Source organism: Microtus oregoni, unplaced genomic scaffold, assembly GCF_018167655.1.
Source record: "Microtus oregoni isolate MIOR12 unplaced genomic scaffold, Mior012 000013F_ref0000133, whole genome shotgun sequence".
Lineage (NCBI taxonomy): Eukaryota > Metazoa > Chordata > Mammalia > Rodentia > Cricetidae > Microtus > Microtus oregoni.
Genome location: NW_024543072.1, coordinates 30960337 through 30983552, shown reverse-complemented (window position 1 = coordinate 30983552; position 23216 = coordinate 30960337). Strand labels below are relative to the sequence as shown.

The window sequence follows — 23216 nt, the reverse complement described above, 5'->3', positions numbered from 1 at the left end:
TGCGTTTGATTTTCCAAAGTGGAAATTGGTAGAAATTTTCAAGGCTATGTAGGAATGTATGGATTGTGAGCGAGCAGATTTGATCTCACAATTTAGATTGGTTATGGTCTAAGTGATGCCCACCCTGGATGCTATGTTGGACTCCAGGCTTCCATACGAGGTGAGGGCTTTGAGGCGAGGTTCAGTCAAGAGGGAAGAAAATTTAAAATGATACTGTTGTTTTTATAGAAGAGACCCCGGGGAATCCAAGACAGGCACTGTCCATAAGCAAACCACATGAGACTTCCAAGCTCCCACCTCCTTGCTCTTTCAGAACAATGGGCAATATGATTTCATTGTTAATTCTATTTGATTTCATTGTTTATAAATTATAGTATGGGAGATGCTTTGTTACAGCATGAATTAATTAGGGCATAGACTACATTCTTTTAAGTTGACTGCTGACCACCAGCCATGATTCTTTGAGGCATCGATATGAACACAAAAGTGTGACTTTGTGAAGGTGAGACAAGGCTGTTGTTGCTCTCAGTAGCTCCCTCTTCCTACTGATCACAAATTATGTGGTAAGGACCAAGTTTAGAAACAAATGAGAAGCCGGGCGGTGGTGGCGCACGCCTTTAATCCCAGCACTTGGGAGGCAGAGGCAGGCGGATCTCTGTGAGTTCGAGGCCAGCCTGGTCTACAAGAGCTAGTTCCAGGACAGGAACCAAAAGCTACGGAGAAACCCTGTCTCGAAAAATAAAAAAAAAAACAAAAAAACAAAACAAAAAAAAAACAAATGAGAAGATATTAAAGAACAGTTTATCTTCCTCCTTTCCATTCACACATTTCCATAAAAGGGGTACTTTTATTTCTTCTCCCTTGAGAAGAAAATACTGGGTTGGATATCTCTCCATATGAGTTGCCCCTTTCTCAACCCTTTCCCACTGAGGCGTAATGTAGCCATGTCCAGAACGGCAGCTAACAGTCTTCCACCTGGAGTGTGTCCACTCAGTGACACCGACACGCGAGCTTGTCTTTTGTTTTCACGCTCGGTCACCCGGCCAGTCACTCAGAAAGTTATCATGTAGAATTACTGCCAGGAAGTGGCTGCCTAGCTAGGGAATAGTTTTCCAGGCTCCCACTATTATCCTTAGGCCTGACCTTTGGAAATATAAATACAACTCTCGGTCAAGGTTTTCAAGAAATGGGTAAGCCTTCTTCATGTCCCTTCCACTGGCTGGCTAAATGTGGAAGACGACACACATGTGGTTGATGAGCCACAAAGGAGCTGGTCACCATATTGGGAGGAGGCCCTTTGACTAGAACACGTCTTCAAATTATTAAATAGCAGAAAAGACATTTGATTTTGTATGTAAGGCATTACACACTTCTGGTTTAGTCTTTCCAGTAGTTTCGCATGACTCCAGTGAATTCTAATGAAGGTGCCATGTTGGTAGATAAGGCCCACACATTTCCAAATAATTGGAGAATAACTTAATCCGTTTGTGCCTTTCACCTGTCAATGGGTTTCTATGCTGAAATTTGAAGGAAGTACCTGAAGCTTGGTGTGGCTTCTGGTAAAGTTTTCAAAATCACTAATGGCTAGCTTTATTCTTTTAAGGTCATTGACACTCAGCTTGTTCAATTGGAAAAAAAAAAAAGAAAATTCAATTCCAACTGCTTCTCTGCTGGTCTAGTCTTTGTTAATTGGAATCATGATTGGGATGGGGGTAGGTATATGGTTGCTACCTCAGCTTTCACCTGTTCTCCTTGGGGACCTTGAAAATAGAGGCCTTGGAGCATGGAAATGGGAATGTAATGTTTGTTCAGCAGGGTGCTTTCGGAGGGACTAACTGTCAGTCAAGTCAGGTAATTAGATCTTTCTCACTCCAAAGACAGAAACATGATGTTGGAGGCGGAAGCATGGACTTACAGTGTGGATGCTAAAACACATCAAATACTGACTGGCACATGGTAACCTAGCCAGGGTCCCAGTGGATACAAACTATCAGGCTGAATGCTTCAAATGGGACCAGAGACATAACCAGTTGCAGGTGAGCAGATTTCCTGGAGTGACATCTAGAATACTTTGGAGGGTCCAGAAGTATTACTTATAATCTAGATTCTTTCCCTAGAAGCATCTCTTGAGAATTGCAATTTCCCTTACGACCAGACCCTTCCAGAGAAGGCAAAGATAGCCCATTGGGCAAATAGTCACGACTTAGAAAACAGGTAAGTTACTCTGTCCTTCAGTAGAGTTGATTTTATTATGGCTTCTTCCCTCCCTCCTTCTCTCCATTGCTCCCTCCCTCCGTTTCTCCCTCCTTTCCCTCCCTCACTTTGTAAAGCTGATGGTCTAGACTAGGGCAACTATTTAGAGGACAAACTACAGTAACCCAGGCCCATGTGGGAAGCGAAGTTGCCAACACAGAAGAAGAAATCTACACAAAATACAAGTGTATGTATATATATTTTGCAACAAAAGAAACTATTTATTTGGAATCTGCATTACCAGTACAAATTAGGAGACTGTAAAACCTACATCGTGTTAGTATCATTAGAGAACACAAAAGTTCAGCTGGAATCAAAGGGGAAAGAAGCCTGTGCTCTCGCAGAAGCGGAAAAGCTTAAGCTTTTGGAACCAAAGTAGAGCAGAGCTTTGCAAGTTTATACTCTCAATAATGAGGCGGAGGGGGTAGGCGATAAAATCAACAACCAAAGGGAAACACTTCAAAATGAAACCCACAAAGGGAAGAAGTCATAGAGAGAAAGAGGGGGAACATTCAATGTTTTATTTATTTTAACAAGAGGGGAAAAAAGTTTACAAAAAAAAAAAAAATAGGGGTTTCCAGAAAGCTTTGAGCTAGCCTGGAAACCACAAAGGTGATGTGAAGAGGTTGCCTTTCTCAGGGCAGAAACAAGAGCACAGCTGCCTACAGCACAGCTCCACAACTTGGAGGGGTTCTTTTCTTCTTCATGTATTTGGCTGGAATTCTGTCTGCTTTCTGATCATCTGAATGTTTGAAGGAGCGATGTCCAAAACTGACCTTCTGTCCAACAACGTGGCTTTCTTTTTCCCTAGAACTAATACTAAATTTCTGAGGAAGCCTGCTTTGCAGTTTAAACAGACATCAGTCTAATAGGAGGTTAGTTACGGGGGCACCATCAGTGACTCAGAAACCAGCGTTTTAGCATTCAATCTGCAGTCTGGACTCCGACTTATCACTCACCAACTCTCTACCCAGAATTGGCGAATGTGGATCCTGAGCCTGGGGTCTGCTTCCTGGCTCTACACTACTTGGTAATGGTACCCACCATGGCAGTGCCTCCGGTGAAGTTCTGCCAGGAGAAAAATCCTGTCTTGTAGGAAGCATTCCCCTGGACGATTGACGTTAATCAAGGAGAAAGAAAGCCATTCAGGGGAAAGAAAGACACTCAGAATCAACGAAGGCAAAACGTCTTTCCTTCTGGTTTAAGAATTTCCCTGGACAGACTCTGTGAGTTTTGAGAGAAGCAAGTCTCTGTCTCATTATCTTGGGGACTACAGGGGTGCCACACATCCTGGACATGCAAGAAAGCAAGGGCCTGTGGCCCTGGGATTTACCACTGTTTCTGACGTCGGCTGAAGCAAAGCAGAGCACGAAGCAGCCTCCCCTACAGCGGCCCCTCGTCACATCACCTTGTATACATACTTAAGGAATAAAACCAGCAAAGACCCACAACCCGGAGAGTGAAAGAAAAGCACCCCCCCCCAAAATAAACAAAACCAAAATAACACAAAACAAAACTATTTTTTTTTGTATTTTTAAGAGCAGGAATAAAGAAAGGAAAAAGAATTTATTTCTGGGTCTCAAAATTAATAAACATAATGAGTTAGGTTACACCTATTATGTCACTATTCCAACCTTATTTTTTTTTCTTTTTTTTCTTTTTTTTTTTTTAGTTTACAAAATGAATTACGGTCACTTTTAAACATTGTGAAAGAAGAAATGGATGTACACAACTTGACACTTTTCTAGCATTCTTGAACTAATTCACAAATGCAAGAAAATAAAAAGAAAAATGGGGGGAAATGAAGAACATAGGTAGTTTGGTGTTAAAAACTAATGCAGGAATGATGTGTATTGTCACAGAAAGAAGGGGAACTTCCCCTTCCTGTTTTGCGTGCTATGAGGGTCATTTTTAAAATTTTTATTATAAACACTATTAAATCCAGACCGCATTTTTGGTTTTTTTTCTTTATCTGAATATACAAGAACATTCATTATCAAATGTTCGTCATCAATACTACAAAGAACAAGACACAAGTCGCAAGAAACGATGGAAAATGTTAATAAAGCTGAAAGAATTGTTGAGTTTTTTTTTTACTTTTTTTTTCTTAAGTTTTTTTTTTTTAAATTTGAGTTTCTGTAGTTTTATCTTTTTTTGGTATCGAAGTCAGGTTTTTCTGGGCAGAAAAATAAAGAGAAGGAAAGAGGTGAAGGTAGGTGTGAGAAAAGGCAACCAAAAATTAATAATAATAACAATAATAATAATACAGTACCACTACCAGAGGGAAAGAAGTGGAAGGAAGGTGCCAGGAGGCTGAACTGCTGCCAAGGAGTCTGTTCTGCTCCAGTGGGAAGAGGAGAAAGAGGCAATCAAATGTAACAACGGTGACACAACCAAGGTCACTGCCAGTCTCAGGAGAAAACTGCTGCTGGGGGAAATGGGGTACCCCCATTTGTACTTCAAATGTGAAGGCATCCTGGGGCATGGAATTTAGGGGTCGAGTTGGGTGTCTAGAGGCACGCGCTTTCCACTCCTATCCTGAGGCTGCCAGCTTTCTCTAGCCTTGCTTGACAACAGAGACCTGGATGTTGGAGTGTTGGGCCGAGAAAAGGTCTGGTGAAGTGCTGGATGGGGCTGCTACTGCCTGGAGAGAAGCTGTCTGTGTGAAGGCAGCCCTGCTTTCGCTTGTTCCACTCATCCCTTTCATGTGTTCAGGCCAGATCTGGAGTCATTCTTCTCACTTTGCTCCATGTTAAATGAGGAGCTCCAGCCATGTTTGTATGAGTAGTTTCAATATATTCCTGCCACAAAGACAAAGGCCACTGGTTCTCATCACTGTATAGACTGGGGATGATGTCCCTCCTAGACACCCTTTTCTGAGCATGGCATGGGTTAGTTGACAGTCTTTCTAGGGACCTGGGTTGGCTAGACAGATTTTCATTTGCCAAATAATTACTTTCTGCATCATCTTTAAATATCCATCCCCTCAGGTTTCCCTTTACTCAGGCTCTACTCCTCTAAACACAAACGAAGCAAGCTTCCTACCAGTCATCGCAGCGCTATGTGGCATGCGTGTGACTTTGTGGGCTGGTTTCGTAGCCTTCAAGTTCTTGTAATTCTTCCCAGAAGTCTCTGAAGCAGATTGGCTGTGACAGTGACAGGCACTGGGAAGGCCACATATTAGAGTCAACCAAGAGCTAATAAAATAAAGTTCCACCTGTCTAGGTTCGAATCTCTTCTCTATCCTAAGAAGACTAATAGACCCAAACCAAATCAGAGCAGAAAGTCTCTAAAGCAACGCTTTGTCATTATGCTGAAGACAACAAGACCACGAGCAGAAATTAGAACAAGAAAACCATGTCTTGTTCTGCCCTAGCCTGACACAGTTCATCACAGGGGCATTGCTCTCCTTGACCATCAGACCTAGAGATTAAATATAAACAAAATCAGTCTCCTGGGCCTTTTAAAAGCCCCTTGGTAAGCCAAGCATAACAGTTCCCATTTTACAGATGATGGGCATGAGGCCCCCAAATTATCTGACCATGTGCCACTTAATCTACTGGCAAAGTTACCATCTTTAAGGCTGGAGGAGCTGACTGGGGAATTTAAGCTCAAGTCAAAAGCAAGACTACCTTTCTAGAAAATGTTATTCTCTTTCAATCCCGCGGTATTCAGATTACTGTGATTATTTCAACAGCAGCAGCAACAACAACAACAAAAAACCCATCACTCTTACTCTATGATTGTTATGTCTTCAAATTAATCAGTAAAAAGTTCACCTGAACCACATACTATACCACTCTCTCCTTCAGAGGAAGAAGCCAAGAACAAGACCACACTGTACTATAATGTTTTGAAAAGATAATGTCATAAAAACACAGACAAAGCAGCCAAATCCATCATAGACATGGTGAGTCCTGTGCCTGGCTCCCTGAGAGCTCCAGAGGTGGTGGGAATGAAAACTATTTATACTTGAACCCTGACCTGCACGCCAATAAACGCCTGTGCATTCCGCTGTGGTAAGTGCGTAAGGGCGGGTCCTAGAAGCCCCGGGCACATTATGCTTCTCTCTCAGGCTCACCAGTAAAGTAATATGATTGCTAATGTATACATTTGCACAGGATGAGATTGCCAGGAGATCAGTTGGAGGCATGAGCGTGAACACTGCCAGGGCCTTCTGGAGGGGAGGTCTGTGATAAAAGGGAGTAGCATCCTGCCAAGCAAAGGTGTCAGGTTGTGTGTGTCCACCTGTGTGTATGTGACATATGTGTGCACGTGTCTAGGAAGGGACAGTGAAGCCTTTCAGGATGAGATGCCTTCACTCTTTACGGATGCAGCCATCGGGATAGCTTTCTCAGATCCGGCTTGTGTGAGGTTCGGAACATTGCTGCCCAAGTGTTTAATGGTTTCTATGGACTGTGCCTCTGAGACCAAGAACTGTTCCTAAGAAGATGGGAAAGCTGGTAGGAATCCTGTGCGTCCTTCGCCCCCCCCCCCCCCCCGGCCTGGCTCCCTGCCTGGGATTTGATCTGATGAGCTACACTGCGACATGCGGCACCTTAGAAGGCCAGCTATGGCAGTCCCCAGCAAACACCTGGGGCCAGAAAGAAGAGAAAGAAACTGGGATTGTTCCCAGAAAGAAGGGGCAAATGGAGACAGAGTGGCCTGGAATGAGTAGGGCAGTGTGGTGTATTCCTGCTAAGAGGTAGTGAGAATAACAAGAGAGACAGAAGGATTGCCTGTCAACATAGGGGTGAGGGCTCCGAGTGAGGTAAATTTGGCTCCTCAAACCACCAGCATGAAAACATACAAATACGTTTATTGTTTTCTTTGTAATTTGCTCTTTTTCTTTTTAAATTCCTCTAATTGTTGAAAATATCCTTCAGCGATATAATAGAGGGCAGGAACCTGGGGAGTCTAGAACAGAGGACAGGGCCAGGGCCAGGGAAGATGACAGAGACCAGTCTGAGAGCTGGAGGCAGGGGAAGGTGGCTTCTACCCAGAAAAAAAAGGGAAGAGAGTATAAAGAAGTGTCCAGATTGGCTGAAATAGCATCCCAAAGAAGAGAAGAGAAGGAGACTCTTATTGTGTTTGCTGATTGCTTCGACCTCCAGTCTGACCGCTTCAGCGTTGGGAGAGAAACCCTCCCTCCTGCCCCTGCCCCAACTGCGGCACAGGGTCAGCCGGGATGCGATTGCTGGGAGATCAGTTGGAGGTGTCAGAGTGAACACTGCCAGGGCCTTCTGTAGGGGAGGTCACTGATGAAGGGGTAGTAGCGTCCTGCCAACCTCCATTAGCCTAGAAGGGAAAAAGGGAGAGAAGTCAGTCCTCTGTGATCAGGTGGCCGTTTTGAGCAGACAATGACAATGAGGCAACTTGCGGAAGGGACTGGCACCTGGCACATGGGGACACCCATAAAATGGGCACATAGCGTTGTGGATGATAATAGTACCCCCACCCTCAGATAAGCTCTTCCTCCCAGTGAGCCTTTGAATCCGGTGCTGACACCTCCCACTTGTGTGATGTGTTTGTAGTTCTCCAAGAGTCTGCAGTTCGGTTCCAGCTATCTATGGAGAAACAACTGTCTTTTAGTCATGAGACCGGAGGGTTCTGTTTTGGTTCTAATCTTGGCAACAACGAGCCACTGATGAGAGTAAAGCTCCTAAACATGGCTGGCTTTGGTTCCCCTCTGAGGAATAAGAAGGATGGCCTAGATGCTTAAGTTCTTCCTGGCTCTGTGTGTCCTGATGCCAGAGTCTAGAATCTCTTTGGTGCATGGTGATGAGTGAGTATAGTTCGTGTACTCAAGAAAGGAGCTGAGACAAGACCGTGGATGACCTATAATTCAAGACGGAGCCTAATCAACAGTGGAGCCTGTTGTTAAGAAGGTGAGGATTTCCATGAGGGCAATGTTTTGCTGGAGCTTTGGGAACTAATGTACTTAGTAGGATATATTGTTATGAAGAGAGAGGGGGAAGACTGGAGTGGGAGGATTAAACTGGAAGTGGGAGGGAAGAGAGGAGCAAGGGAGGGAATATGGGGAGGGACAAATAATATTAAGGGCCATTTGAGGGACCATATGAAAACTTGAAACTAAAGAAGCTTCCTAAATTATATAGTTTATGAAAGAAATATAAATGGAGTAATTATATACATACATGAAGAAATATAAATGGAGTCACCAAATAACGAGGGAGACAAGGCCCCAACTAGACATCTTATACCACCAAGGGAAACCTCCAGTGCCAGGAACAGATTACATCTACTTAAATCATTGGCCAAAAGGGCCCCACGGAAATCCCCCAAACATCTCAGTCTGATGCCAAGGATACTGGTTGCTCTCCACAAACTGATGATAAGGTCCTGTAGATGAAGATGATGCTCATCTATCTCCTCTGACACCGAGACATTGAGTTGGTGTCTAACTGGAGGCTTACTCCCACTGACTAGTATATGCAGAACAGGAAGGTACTCTGCATGTTACCAGAAGAGAAAGGTAATCATCCATCCAGCTAGCCTGTGAGCTACATTAGTGACCTACCTGTAAGATACGCTGGTGCAATAGCAACATCAATGTGAGAGTAACCAATCACTCTGATGGGACTTAAGGCCTACTCCATGAGATGGAAGACATGATTGACCCTGCTGGGGTGGCCAAGAACCTGAGACTAGATAGGACAGGGAGAAACCAAACACTAAATTCTTTTGCTAAAGAAACATAGCAACAGAATGATTCCTTATGACATTTTCCTATACCCATACATCAGGGCCTTGCTCATTCGTCATCAGAGAAGCTTCTTCTTGCAGTAGATGGAAACTAATGCATAGACCCCAAACTTGGACAGTGTACAGAGAGTGAGAGATTTTGGAACATTCAGTCCGAAATGGGATGTCTTCATCTACTCCTCCACGCCAAGGCTCACAGCCTGTGTGAAAGATGAGGCGGACAGATTGTAAACGCCAGATGTGGTGGATCACCAGGGGAGCAGTGTCCTCCAGACACGGCAGGACCGCTGTACATGTGAAAGCAGGTGGCAGTACCCACAGGGCCTGGACAGGTTCAAGTCAGATGGGGTTCCTGCACTGCCAGGATGAAATAGATATGACTCCCCTCCCCTAACCAAGAAGTTATCTGCAATTGATACCTACTTGCAAATGAAAAATTAGTCTTCTGCAATGGAGTCTCTCTGGGCATATTAACCACACTTAAGGGTAGACTCACCAAGCCCAACAGTAGAAGGTCCACACAAGAATAACTCAATGGTATTTTTGGAGAATTTTTATCTTATATATCTCTGTTTGGGTTTTTAGTTGTTACTGTTCTTTTCTTGCATTTTGGTGTCTAATTTGTGTGTATTTGTGTGTGTGTGTGTGTGTGTGTGTGTGTGAGACAGAGAGAGAGAGAGAGAGAGAGAGAGAGAGAGAGAGAGAGAGAGAGAGAGAATATTGGGTAGGTGGAAAGTGGCCAAGGAGGGGGAAAACATGATCAGAATATATTGCTCATTTTTTTTTTAATTAAAAAAAGAAGGAACAAGAAAGAGAAGAAGGTGAGTGCTTCCATGAGGGCAATACTGTGTCTTGTTGGAACATTGGGAATGGATATACTCTACAGAGGATACAAACTCTGAGGTGACCCTTGAGAAGGCTATTCGAGCCATTCATCATGGCCACCATTGTGGGAAGCACCAGAGTGACAGCAAAAATGAGGAACTGTAAGCCCAAGAGGGCCTTTGGTGGCCATTTGTACCAGGCACTTGGCTCCTTCTTAAGGAACTGTTCTGAAGGGTTTGTGGAGTGGACAGTCTTTTCACAAAATAGAACAGAAACAAGAAAGTTCAAGACTGACTTTTTCTATGACAGTTAATTCAGGATACGTGACTGATATCTATATTTGAGGTCGTTGCACTAAAATGTGTCTCCTGCCCCAAACACTGTATTCTTGGAAGCAATTTACCTCAACCGTGGATAATAAGGTCAAATAGACCACGTCTTCCCCTGGTAAAAATAGTCTCTATCATCTGTCCTTTTGCTTTATTCTTTGAAAACTCTGGAGTCGATGGGCAAACATAATCATTCACATCCGGGAGGGGGCACCGCTATAATGCTAGCAGCTCCATAGTAAGAAGAAGGCTGAATGTCTGCGAGCTCTTTATGAACAGGTGTCTGGTGTCATCTCTTTCACAAAGTGGCTAAGATGCGAGAAAAAGGCTTCCTGGTCCCTGACTGAGATGGAATGCAGATTTCTTAACTTGAAGTCAGCGTCTTCTCTGCCCTCTTTCCTCAGCTTGGCTTCCTTTGCCATTGGCTCACACAATGATGCTCCCCCACTTTCCCAGAAAAGCCAGATTTTTCATTCAAAACAGCTTCTACTAGTCATTTTAGCATAGGGTAGGTTTTATCAAACCCTTAACAAGGGAAAGATGTAAACAGCAAGTGGTTTATCCCAGGCAGTAACAAGAAGAACACGCCTCCCCAACCTCAGGCCCATGAATGACTGCTCTGAGCTCAAACCTCTAACCTCCTAATCTATCAATGGTTGCTCTCACTGCTGGAGGACCTCTCTCACGTGTGTGTGTGTGTGTTTGGGACAGTCCACTGAGAACAGTGAAGGTATGAGAATCCTGTCATAACATGAGGTCTTTTCATGTTCCAGGGGCAAAGACTTGACAGTAAAATCCATACTGGAAACAGAATAGATTCAGATTCCTAGCACAGGTTGTCACGGGGAGACAGTGCCTCTGCTTTTCCACCCAACTAAGGGCATATAAATTCTGGTGTCATTTGTGGCTGGCTGAGAATAGTGACTTTACTTCTTTTCCTACAAGAAAACATTTTAATGCTATTAATCTTTTTTTCCTTAAAAAATAGGGTCTGCTTATCAATAATATTTAGAAAAGACAAGCTTAAAAGGCACAGTATTTAACACCCATAATCTACTACTCAGAGATAATTACTGTCAGCACTTTGATATCTGTCTAGCTTAATAATTTCATATGTGTATGCTTACTTGATATTTTGATAGATAGATAGATAGATAGATAGATAGATACATAGAAACATAGATACATAGATACATAGATATAGACAGACAGACAGACAGACAGGTAGACTGACAGGCAGGTAGGCACAGAGGCAGGCAAGGAAATGTGTTGTGGCATGCATGGGGAAGAAGGGGAGTAGGCAGGCCTTTATATGTGTGCTGGCTGAATAGTATGGGATCTTCGGTGAAAGTGATAAAAGATATTTAAGTACAACACCACCAGACAGAGTACAATGCTAGGAAAAAAGAAAAGCCACCTTAAGATTGTTCTGGCACGAGAAGGAAATCCCAGGAAAGCAATTAGCACTGCATCATGGCACGAGCCACAGGGCAGTGTGAGATGACCATCACCATCTCACTTAACCGTGCTACAACTCTGTTAAGGCAGTCGAAGTGGGGCCCCTGCTGAGGTATTCAAGAGAGAATATTAACCGTACTGTGATTTGAAAGGAAGGGCTGGAATTCTGTATTGCTCAGAAATACTAAGAGATGCCTCTTTGAATTATCTCTTGGTTGGAGCATCTCAAAGAAATGAGATACTTTTCTTAAAAATTCTACTTTCTCAGGCCAGTACTAGATGTAGGGGGTGGGGCAGTACAGAAAACTCAAAGATGATGAACAAGGATTAGTTCAACTAAATATCAAAACGAATATTTTAAATATGCCTGTTGGACCAGGGAAGGAAAATATATGAAATCTGTACTCCAAATAAATACATACAATAAACGTTCTAGTTTTATAAAAAAAAAAAAATAAAACAAAACACCACAACTCCCTTTTCCATCCAGAAACCCAAGAATGGACACACACATAGACATGTGCTTCTGAAATTTGGCAGTCACCATTCCATATTAGTTCCAAGCCCATATTCCAGGAAAACCTTGTGACCTGAAACAAAACTGTGTAGCCGGTCACCTTTCCCAAGGATATATCAACTATGATCCCCTATTTCCTGCCAAATTTAAGAGACAGTAGCATGGGAGGTTCAAATCAGATAGGCCGTGGTGCCGTGGTACCATGGTACAGGGAGACCCGGGAGAATTCCCTCCTCTATAAGTGCTTTGTACAGCATAATAGAGTACTGCCTGCTGCTGTAGCCGCTGGAAACAGCTAGCTCAGAAGCGGCAAGCAAACCCGACTGCACCGTCTTTCCCGTAAATCACTGAGGCTGCTTCCGAGGTATCATTCCAGCTTTAACGTAAGACCTTCAGAGGCTGTGCCATCTTGGGAAACAGCTGACCTCGCTTACTACCACGTTAACCCTCGGGAGCAATTCTCTCCCTCTTCCCTGACTGCGGGTGAATATTAAGCAGAAAGCTCTGCCTTTGTGTGTTTATTATCTGGGCGTAGTGAGAGGAAAGGATGCTCTCATTAGCAGCGGCACGAGGGAGGCAGGAACCAAGACTCTGTGTTTTCTCTGCACCTGAGTTTCTCCCTTCACTGTCTGTCGCACACTGTCCTCCATAATGGACACCACCCAGGGTTAACCTCGGAAAGCACTCGTGAGGACTTAGTCCTTTTTGGTTCTGAAAACGTTCCTCCTGAGAGAATCATCTCCACGTGGTGGAGAAGCAAGACCCAACCTCACTTTTAATGTCACCTGAGGACGCCTAAAGGTCACAGAAAAGGTTCCACCTAGAACCTTACAGAGGGGGAAATATAAGGTATAATACTGGAACTAAATGTAGCAGTTTCTCAAAGTGAGAAAAATTATAGATCTTCAAAACACAAATGAAAGCTATTACCTGACCAAAGTGCTTGAAACAGAGTGAATCTACTATATGGCCCAATCTGAGGAACCTGGCTCAGAATCTGACACACAACAGATTTTGCTAGAAGCATACTTATAGACCAAGCATGACTATCTGAAGAGAGAGAGAGAGAGAGAGGGATGAGCTCCCAAGTCAAGTCCAGGGCAATTGCAATCAAAGCCTTTATTTCTTTCTTTTCTGCTTCTTTCTTTGAACCAGAACAGGGCCCAGCAGCCAGTGGTCTCTCCTTGGCTTTGACGGTTTCTGCAGCCCCTTTAGTTGAAAGCAAAGGCTGCTCGGCTAAGCAGCACCTGTCCTGTCTCCTCTCCTCCCCGCTCTTCCTCTGCACTTACCTTAACAGCACGCCGTTGATGCAGAGAATTCATCACCTGATGTGACAGCCCAAGCGAGCCTGGCACTAAGAAACTCTCATTTGCAACCCAGAAATACGCTGAGGTGCTACAAACTGGCTGATGTCAGCACCAAGTTAAGCTACATCTGCATACAGGCCAGATGCCATTACCAGAGATGCCTTCAGCATGGACGAAGAGATGTACGTGCTCCAGGCCCTCAATCACCCAGGCTGGTGAGCCAACGAGGAAGCAAAAGAAGAAGATGGAAGCATCATTTTTCCTCCTCTGGCTGCATGTGGGGTACACACACGCATGTACGCATGCTCACACAGCTCTCACATACGCCAGACACATCAGTTCACATAGAAGCTACGCCAAGATCTGTAATCTTAATCTCTCTTCTTTTTTTTCTCTCCCTTCCTTATTTACCTCCTCTGCTTCTTCCTCCTCCTCTTCTCTCAAATGTGTATAGAGTTTCATTATGTAGCCCAGGTTAGCTTCAGACTTGTGCCCCTCCTATCTCTGGTTCCCAAGCATTGGGATTATAGGTGTGTCTCTACGCATGACCTCATTTATTATTTTCCTATCACGCTAGAAGAACAATATTTTCCTAATGTGCTTTCCCAAGATAACCCTGTGAGTGCTCACCAAGAGAGGTTTTGGAATGTACAAATGTGACTGGAAAGTCCCCTAGGGGTCATCCTCCAGTTTAAAATTTCCCAGGAAAATTTACAATGGGAAACAGATCTGGGTCCAGCCTGGCACTCCTCCAATCTCATCTCTAGTTGCCCCAAAGGGATCTCTCAAAAATGTAATTTTGATCATATCACCACCCAGGGTAAACCTGTACCGACTCCATTGGCTTCGAGATGAGGTTCAATGTTCTCATCAAGTCTACAGCATTTTTGATTGTGTTTATTCCCAAGTCAACCCTCTCATTTACGACTTCAACCATCTCTGGCTCCTTAGGAATTCCCGTAACAGAGCAGTCCCACTTCCTTCTTCTTGAATACAGTGCTCTCAAGCACCCAGTGATGCTCGTTTAGGTAGGAGTTCCATGCAAGACCGAATTTAATTATCCTTGCAACTCCATTCCTTTGCAGTGTCCATTTCTCCACCAGGCTCCTCAAGGCTCAGGAAACACCTGATCACCCCACCTATTCCACCACACAGCACGTGTTCCTTCACAAGACCCCCCCCACCCCCCGCCGCCATTTATCAAAGCACAGGAGCAAGTCCATGAAATATGTCTCTGCCTTCAGAGAGCCTATCACAGTGTCTGGCACATCACAAATTGTGATAGACATCTCTTGAAGGGAACACAGGAAGACATAAACAAGCATGTTGGGATACCATAGCATCCATCCTCCATCAAGGGGAGACACGGAGTATCAGGTCTCTGAGCTCCATGATTCAGTCTGACTATATAAAAGCAATAGTGTACTTTTTAAAAAAAATTCAAAATATCAAGCAGAAATGGGTCTAGTGTCTGGGTAAATCTATATGCAGGCGGTAACCTTTCCTTTCCTTACTAAATTGCCACCAGGGAGACAGCTTATTGCAAACAGTTCTCTGTGATTAACATTTCTATGATGTTACTTTGTTTTTAGGGAGAACAGTTGAGGAGGATATTGCACCATGGCCTCACACACCATCTCAGGAAGTGGCAGTCTGCAGAAAGACTAAGGAGAAGGGTAAGGTGCTCTTCCTACCTAGAATCCAGAAAGCTTCAGGGTCACCACTTTGAGATGGCGAAAGCTCTAAAATGTGCAGACATCGCTCTTAAATGCCCCCACCCCCTATCTTTTCTCTTTCCAGGGATGAAACCCCAAACCAGCTTCTACTTAGGATATAGCAACGAAGGTGGCATATCTAACATAGAATACCCCTACAGATGCCAAATATGGATTTAAAATAAAAAATTCAGTTTTATTATTGTTGTTGTTTGATAATATTTTTATCTGCTAGATTAGGCAGACTCTTTTGGGAATTTCCTGGAACCTTAAGTGGCTCAGCATCAGTTCTGTTGACTAGCTTAGCAGGCCTTGCATGTGAGAACCCTTGTACAGGAATTCCTGTGTGGATGAGAAGATCTCCTCTTCACCAAATCAGTTCTGCTTAGTGTCCGAAGTTCCTTAAAGATTAAGATGCTAACTTGATCTTAGAATCGGGTCTCACTCCAAGACCTGATCTCACCACTGCTTTGACCTATCTCCTCAGTGAGATGGTAGGTAATGGAACAAGAAGGAAGTCATTGGAAGACATGGAGCATGCCTAATGCAGTAGCTTCTCAGGAAGTGCCTGTGTTGAATGGATGAAGACCTGATGATTTGAAAGCTTCCCTAGTATCCTAAGCCTGGGAAGATGGGGCCTTGGCTGCTGGAGCCCACCATGGCTGCAAAGCTATGTAGGATGGATAATTTATTTATTCAGGACCACAAATAAACAGTGGCCCGTATTATCAATGCAAATTCATTTTTACTCCTCAGGAGAGAACACTAAAACTCAGGAACTGGGTTGACCAAACTTAGTCCCCATTATGAGCTAATATTTTGGATGCTTCAGATGTTGGGAGCTGAGGCTGGGTACCAATGTAGAGTCACCATATTTAGATTGTGACACTCAGGAGTTAAGACAGGTAACTAACTCATGCTTGTGAATTGCCTTCTGGAAATCTGGGCTACTGAGTAAATGCTAAAACATACAAACTGCAAGACCAGCCTTGGAAAAGCCAGGCCATTCTCAGTTCTTCCACCACTTGCCTACAGTTCACCTTGGTACTAGTGGACATACACTCTCCATGGCTCTGTGTAGGGCTCGGAGGAGCCATCACTAAGTGTATCATCCCTCGCCAGTTAATATGGTTTATCTCATATTGTCAATGTGCAGTAAGCAGTAAATCCAACCTGTGTGAACAAATTCTTTCATGGCAAGGAACTCCCACAGCTTCTGGCTGTTGTCTGCAGGGTGCAGGATGAGTATCGACTGCAGCGGCATTCTAGTGTAGCATGCCACCAACACACTCGTGCAGCATGCTTGAGATCAACTCCCAGGTCATGATCTGCTTTAGTGCTCCCTAGCCCCTGGTGGACTATGACTTTTTTCTAAATTCATCTCTAATTGAAGGCCCAGAATTAATACTGCTATATAAGGCACAGGAGACAGAGGTCGAAGCCCATTGTACTATTTTGTGGTTCACACGGAATGTGGCAGTGGACAGTTTCAGTTCTAGGATGGATTGTTTTCTCACTCCTATTAAAAGTACAAGTAAAGCCATCACACAAAAGGTTTCTGTGTCCCACAGATACACAGGGGTCCCGAGGCTAACTATACAGTAAACAGGAGGCTAAAACTTAAACACCAGTGCTTATCTAACTTTTCAAAGATTATCCTGATCTCTGGCAAAGAAAAATCAGCTCTGCTCCATTCAGCTAAATAGAGATGTCTTGGTGTAGAGAACTGTATTTATATCTGAACAAACATCCTCTATTCTCAGAGCTTCACAAACTAAAACACACACACACAAACACACTGTTATAATGATAAAAAAACACATACTTTCCACATATCCTGATGTTCAAGTGCCACTAAAATAGGTTCAGAAATTACTCATAACACCCAGAGAACACACACACACACACACACACACACACACACACACACACACCCTACTTATAATGAAAAACAATAGGTATGTAAGACAATGTTTACGGAAATAGCCAAATCTAGATAATCTAAGCAAAACATTTCTTTTTTTTAACTTTTGGGATAAATTAGCCAATTGACTGATCCCATATTGGGCAGAATTCTTCACTGAGTTTTTGTACCCTTTGATTTGGCTTGAGCTTTGCAGCCAGGAGTATTGTTTACTCAGGGTAGACACAGATATAGTACACGCATCACTGTGGTGATGGTGGCTAAACAGGGAACACACACAGCCTGGTCTGTGAATGTGCCCTCGTCCTGTAAATCTTGAGGCTATTTACTGTCACACAGGAAGCCAAACCTCTTACACTTTTCTGACCATCCAAGAGACAGCAATTACCCCAGATTATCAGACCAACAATGACATGCCGTGTAAAGAGAGACACTGAGCCAACTCCACATCCCAGAGACTGGCATATTCAAGTACACTTAGGACATTAATAGCAATTTACGTGCCATCACTGAGACAAAGCCACAAAGGCTTCGCTGGCAGCCTCTTATTTTGAAGCCTATTATTTGTGGGAGTTACAGGCTATAATCACAACAGAAACTTTCAAAACCCTTATCTTCCGTGACGCACCAAATCTATTTCAGAGCCGTAATTGCTATGTCACTGGAGAGTCTGCTGCTTAATGCACTCAGATGCCATTTAGTGTTTGCAGGGTCATTACAGCTAACAGAAGGGTGGGGGGTGGGCTATGGTGGGAAGCTGAGGGGGAAGACGCAGGCAGACAGTGCTGAGGGACACTAGGCACAATTGTGCCCGATGCACTTACAGAGGGTGCTGTTTTAAAAATTCTGTTGACTGCTGAAATAATCTATGGACCCAACAATTTCAAACTCAGGGGCTCTACTCTGGAGGTAGTCCGTGGACGCCAGCAGGTACCTACTTTAATTCAAGATTCTCATGTAAGAGTAAGAGGGTTGGGCTTTTGAAATTTACCCTTCCCCCTCCTTAGCTAATTACAGAAATCTTTGCAGTGGAAATGGCCCAGCTGTCCTGAGGGATGGGGAATCTGCCTTGGCCTTTCTAGATGTAGTTGTCTGGGATGAGAAGGCGGAGCGGGTGATGGTAAGCCACTCGAGTTCAGGAGTCTAGAAAAATGCTCTACTTACAGATAGTCAAAGAACACACACGGAGATGGATCCAGAAACGCACGTAAGAAAAAGCATCAAGTCTCTTAAAGGAGCACTTCCTTGACCTAAGTCAGGGAGAGGTCATAATAAATAGGCTTTAAATATATGTAGTTCTTATTTTTTTTTTCAACCTCGCTATGAAGTAGGCTTACTCATTTGACTTAAGATAACAATAGGTATAAGGTAAATCTTCAAAGAAATGTTGAAATTACCAACCTATCTCTAGGTCCATTTGGATAATTTTTAGGTTCTATTTTACAGTGCTGAATTTATTTTTAAATAGATCAGAATTCTATACAGAAGATGTCAAGTTAACTCAGACTGCAGGGAGACAAGTGTTCAACCAGTGTCCCCCCTCAAGGTCCCACAGAGATAGTAAAAGACCCAGGACTCCGTCTTTCACCTGTCTCCTTCATTTGAAAACAACTTTGTCTTCCAAGTGTTAGCTAAGTGCAGACAGTTAATATCCTTGTAGTACGAAAGTCCTTTAGGTCAGAGAGGGAAAGATGAACACATAAAAAGCCAGTAAGTAAGTGTGGAGAAAAAAATCCAACTTCACCACTGATTGAAAAGATACAAATTAAAACAAAACAGCTCACGAAGACTGAAAATCCATCAGGCATTACTGCTGAGGCTGCGGGGGAACTGGAGCTAGAAGCTGCTGGTAGGAACAACAACGGCATAGAAATCTCCAGAAGACACACTTACAATTCATGACAAAGGCCTTAGACACGTTAATATCCTTTGATGTAGCAATGCTTTTTCCAGAAATTTACCCAAAGAAATAACAGAACATATGCATTGTATTTTCTAAACCAGGAGGTTTACCACTGTGATATTAATAATAGTAAGAATTATGGACCTGCCCTATAACATGTTCCAACGCAACTATTTAAAGTTATGTTTGAGAAGAACATTTAATAATATGGAAAATATTCATAACATATTTTTGGGAAAATAAGTAGGCTACAAAATGACAGGTAACTTTTCTACACCCACATAAAAACATACACACAAGAGCCGGAAGACTGAAGTGCATAAGTAAGTGGTAATTTTATTCAGTGTTATTTTTTGTTTTCTCTAATTTTCCACACTAACTAGTCATTTGTAATCGGGGGCGGAGGGAGAAAAAGTGCATGCAAGATTTAAACAAAACATATAAAGAAAAAAAAATCTACATTTCCGGTAGGCCTCTGGTACATGGCCAGCTTAGGGGTGAGAAGAAACCACTACAGTTTGTGACCAAACCCAGGGGTTAGGAAGAAAAGCTGAATGAAGTGGGGTTCTGGTCTTCAAGGAGAGCATCACCACGCCATTTCTGAGCTCTCCTAAAAATACTTACTTATGAAAACTTAGATAGATTTTTATCCCTTCCCATGAAAAATAGTACCAGACATAGAAATTCATGAGACAAGATGGCAGCCTGCTTAGAGAATGGGCAGAAAGCCTATTACCTCCTCTTCCTTTGTGCCCAACACCAAAACCAAGTAGGAAGACACTGCGGGAGCATATCTGCTGAATGAATGAGGGAATGAGCGAAGACATGAATCCTGCAGCAAGGTCAAAACCACAGCGACACCACCTTCCCCACAGAGAAGATGGAGAAGGGAAGGAGCAGCTACAATTATCCACTCCCCCGTGAGAGATTTCTAGCATGCTGTGGTACAATTATGGGGGTGAGCAAGAGGTCAAAGACGGTAAAAACTAAAATAAATAGAAAAGGTCAAAGGAGGTGGAGGGGGTGGGGGAAGCCTTTCTCAGTAGCTCTGGTAGGGAGACATTCTAGACCACCCAAACAAATGTCTGTGCAGGCTTTAGGCAGGGGAAAAAAAAAAAAAAAAAAAAGAAGGGGAGGAAGCAGAGGCAGGTGGATCTTTGTGAGTTCGAGGCCAGCCTGGTTCCCAGAGCAAGTTCCAGGACAGCCAGGGCTATCCAGAGAAACCCTGTCTTGAACCCCACGTGCCCCAAATAGTCCAGTCTTAACAATCTATTCCAGAAAACCACCTCTTCTAAAAATCCCACCATCACACCACTCCCAAAACTCGTGTTAGTAACCACTTCATATAGACTCATTTAAAAAAGCATTCAGCTGGGCAGTGGTGGTGCACACTTTTAATCCCAGCATTCGGAAAGCAGAGGCAGGTGGATCTCTTGTGAGTTCGAGGCCAGCCTGGTCTACAGGGTGAGTATCAGGTTTCAGATGAGGTGCATTTTTGGGACACAAGGAGCATGATCCTTTTTCAGAAACCCATGGTTTACGGAGAGGACAGGAATGGGTAAGCAAAGGGCTCTATTAGCCCCTACTCCAGGATGCTGTTCAGCACACCACAAGAGTGTGAGCCACATTCTGAAGCTGAGCTCCATCACACGCTTGTCAATTGCCACAAGGTCTGAGCCACACTGCGAGTTTTGACCACTGAGGATGGCTTCTAGGCAAGAACAACCTCACTGGGGCCCAGGAGAGAAAGAGAAAGAGAATTCTGCATTAGGTACCTGTGGGAATTTTACAAAATATTAAACAATGGGAATTGCCACCTGCAGGTCCATCTTGCTAGCCTTCACAACTGTTCTTGTGAATTATTCTGATGCGCTTCCAAACTATTTTGCTTATGCTTTTTAAATGTTGACATTTTAAAGTAAATATGGGTTAAATTTATGCATATAAAGTGCTCACATATAAAAGCAAGTTAGTGTTAGCAATTATTACAATTGTAGGTTTCAATTTGGTCTGTTATTTTTCTATCATTATTGTTTTATAATTGTGTTTTCACTAACAATTTTGTAAGACTTCTTTATTTTATTACAGCTCGGGCTGTTGTTTTAAACCGTTGCGTCTTTGATGATGGCATTTATTTAGCTTCTCACTCTAGCTTACTTTGTTTTTATTGTTCTCCTTAATACTTACGTACCTCAATTCCTTTTAACTTTCATTTTGTATTTCAAATACAATTTTATCACTCTCCTGCCAATTTAATCCTGCCATTACTTTACAAGTGAATAGTATATTTTTATTTTATACTGTTTCTTACTGTTCCATGCTTTAAAAATTTTAACTCTTGCCATATATTTTTTCTTATTTATCTTCCTTACTTTTATTCAAATGATAACATATTCATAGCCTTTTACTTTTTTTTTTTTTTAAAGAGTATTATGTGCACAAGGAGGAAGAAGGAAAGTTGATGAAAGTCTTGGGCCACTGAAGTGAGGGGTTTTCTTACCCTCTGTCTGGGAGAGATGGCTATTAAACAGCTGCCGTGCCTCTTTCTTGCATGCCGATCTTTAAACTGCTAGCACCATTATTTAACGTGCAAAAGCTATTAAAATATTCACAGGCAAAGGTCCCCCGTTTTACCATCTTACTGCTCCCCAGATGAGAAAAATCAGCAACAGCAGCCACAAAGCTACTTCTAACTGCTATGCGTACTCCGTATGCCAGGTGCAAGTCCTTCTGTCACAATGAACTGCCTAAGCTCTCCCAGGGATGTTTGGTTTGGTTTTGATCTCTAAACGTTTCTGAATTTCATGGGGTCCTTGGGTAAAAAGCCACGACAGACGTAAAGAATAGGCACCTGCAGGAAAGGTCTGTCCTTATAACTTTCTAGCTGTAATTTTGGTGATGGAATTGACAAGATCAGCGAGGATGTGGAACCAAAGAGGGATAACCAGGTTCTTTCTCACACCCTCTAGGTTCCAAAAGACCCATCACAGGGCACCTTAATGGACACTCGTACTGTGAGGACCTCGGCGACTCCTCCCACGTGAGTACTTTAAGGTCTATGGGCTTACAGGTCCGTCTGGACAAAAGTGAAAGTCAAGGCTTTAGACTGTCACTGTGCCGGGTCGACACCTGGCTCCGCCACTTCCGTGTCTGTTGATCTTGGGTAACATACTTAATCTTTCTGGCCTCGGCTGACAGACTCTAGTCGGAAACTCAATAAACGTTATGAGCTAGTGCTCCTGACATAATATATTGTTGGAGGCACAGCTCAGCTCTAAACTTTAAACACACGGTGAGCCATGTCTGCTGTCCTTTTCCCTCTAGAAGGAGCACAGAGCTTGTGGGAGGTCTCTCCAGAAAGACTGGGCAAGGTGATGGAAGGGCCTGATGCGTCCAGTGTCATAGTGTCATTTTCTGGCAGTGCGGTGTCTGTCAGAGCACCTTCCCCGGCAGTGCGGTGACAGAGGACCATTCCCCGGCAGTGCGGTGACTGAGCACCATTCCCCGGTAGTGAGGTGTCTGTCAGAGCACATTCCCCGGTAGTGCGGTGTCTGTCAGAGCACCTTCCCCAGTAGTGCGGTGTCTGTCAGAGCACCTTCCCCGGCAGTGCGGTGTCTGAGCACCTTCCCCGGTAGTGAGGTGTCTGTCAGAGCACATTCCCCGGCAGTGCGGTGACTGAGCACCATTCCCCTGTAGTGTCCTTTTGGTAGAAGCTCAGTTGAGGCCATGACTGATCACTTCCTGAAAGGGGTGGATGTATTATCTCTTGCAAGTGTTGACTTTGAAGGAATAAGGTTTTGTGCAAGTCTGGGGAGGCAAGGAAGGCCGACTAGACTTGCAGCTCAAGGACACTGGATTTATAAAGCAAAGAAAGGACAGAAGAAGAAAGGGAAGCTTGGCTATCCTGCACTCGAGGAAGTCACTATGGAGTTTCTGTTTATACATATTTCAAAAGCCTTTCTTATGAAAAAATTAGATTATAATCCCCTTTAAAAGGAAGCATACCAGGTCAAAAGCAAAGACGCAAATAGAACACACCACCTTATTTGGCTTTAGACGGCTTTCCTTGCACTGTTAGGCCCTAAGACAGTATGAGGGTGAGGTCAGCTGGAGCAGCTGTATGAGGAAAACCTTAGACTCCCTGGAAAAGTCCAGACTGTTCTGTCCACATCTATGGGCTCTGCCCTTCTTCCTCTACCTGCTCGCCTTTTTGTCTTTATAAATTATGAGAAAGGGGCAGGCATACGGAGACACAGGAC

The 23216-nt window shown here is 43.6% G+C and overlaps 1 protein-coding gene across 6 annotated transcripts in view; it reads right to left on the bottom strand.

Annotated features, from left to right (window-relative positions):
* Pbx1 (PBX homeobox 1) overlaps positions 1-23216 on the bottom strand; it is a 310086-nt gene that overhangs the window by 27316 nt on the left and 259554 nt on the right. For 4 of the 6 annotated variants that reach the window (XM_041662262.1, XM_041662259.1, XM_041662261.1 and 1 more), the window contains one exon: positions 2452-7551. The exons of the other annotated variants lie outside the window; for them this stretch is intronic. Coding sequence is in view for 3 of the 4 variants with exons in the window: in XM_041662259.1 (XP_041518193.1) it covers positions 7459-7551 (93 nt within the window). In the remaining variant the exon portion in view is untranslated. Of the gene's footprint in view, positions 1-2451; positions 7552-23216 lie in introns of those variants that run through there. 6 annotated transcript variants of the gene reach the window in all.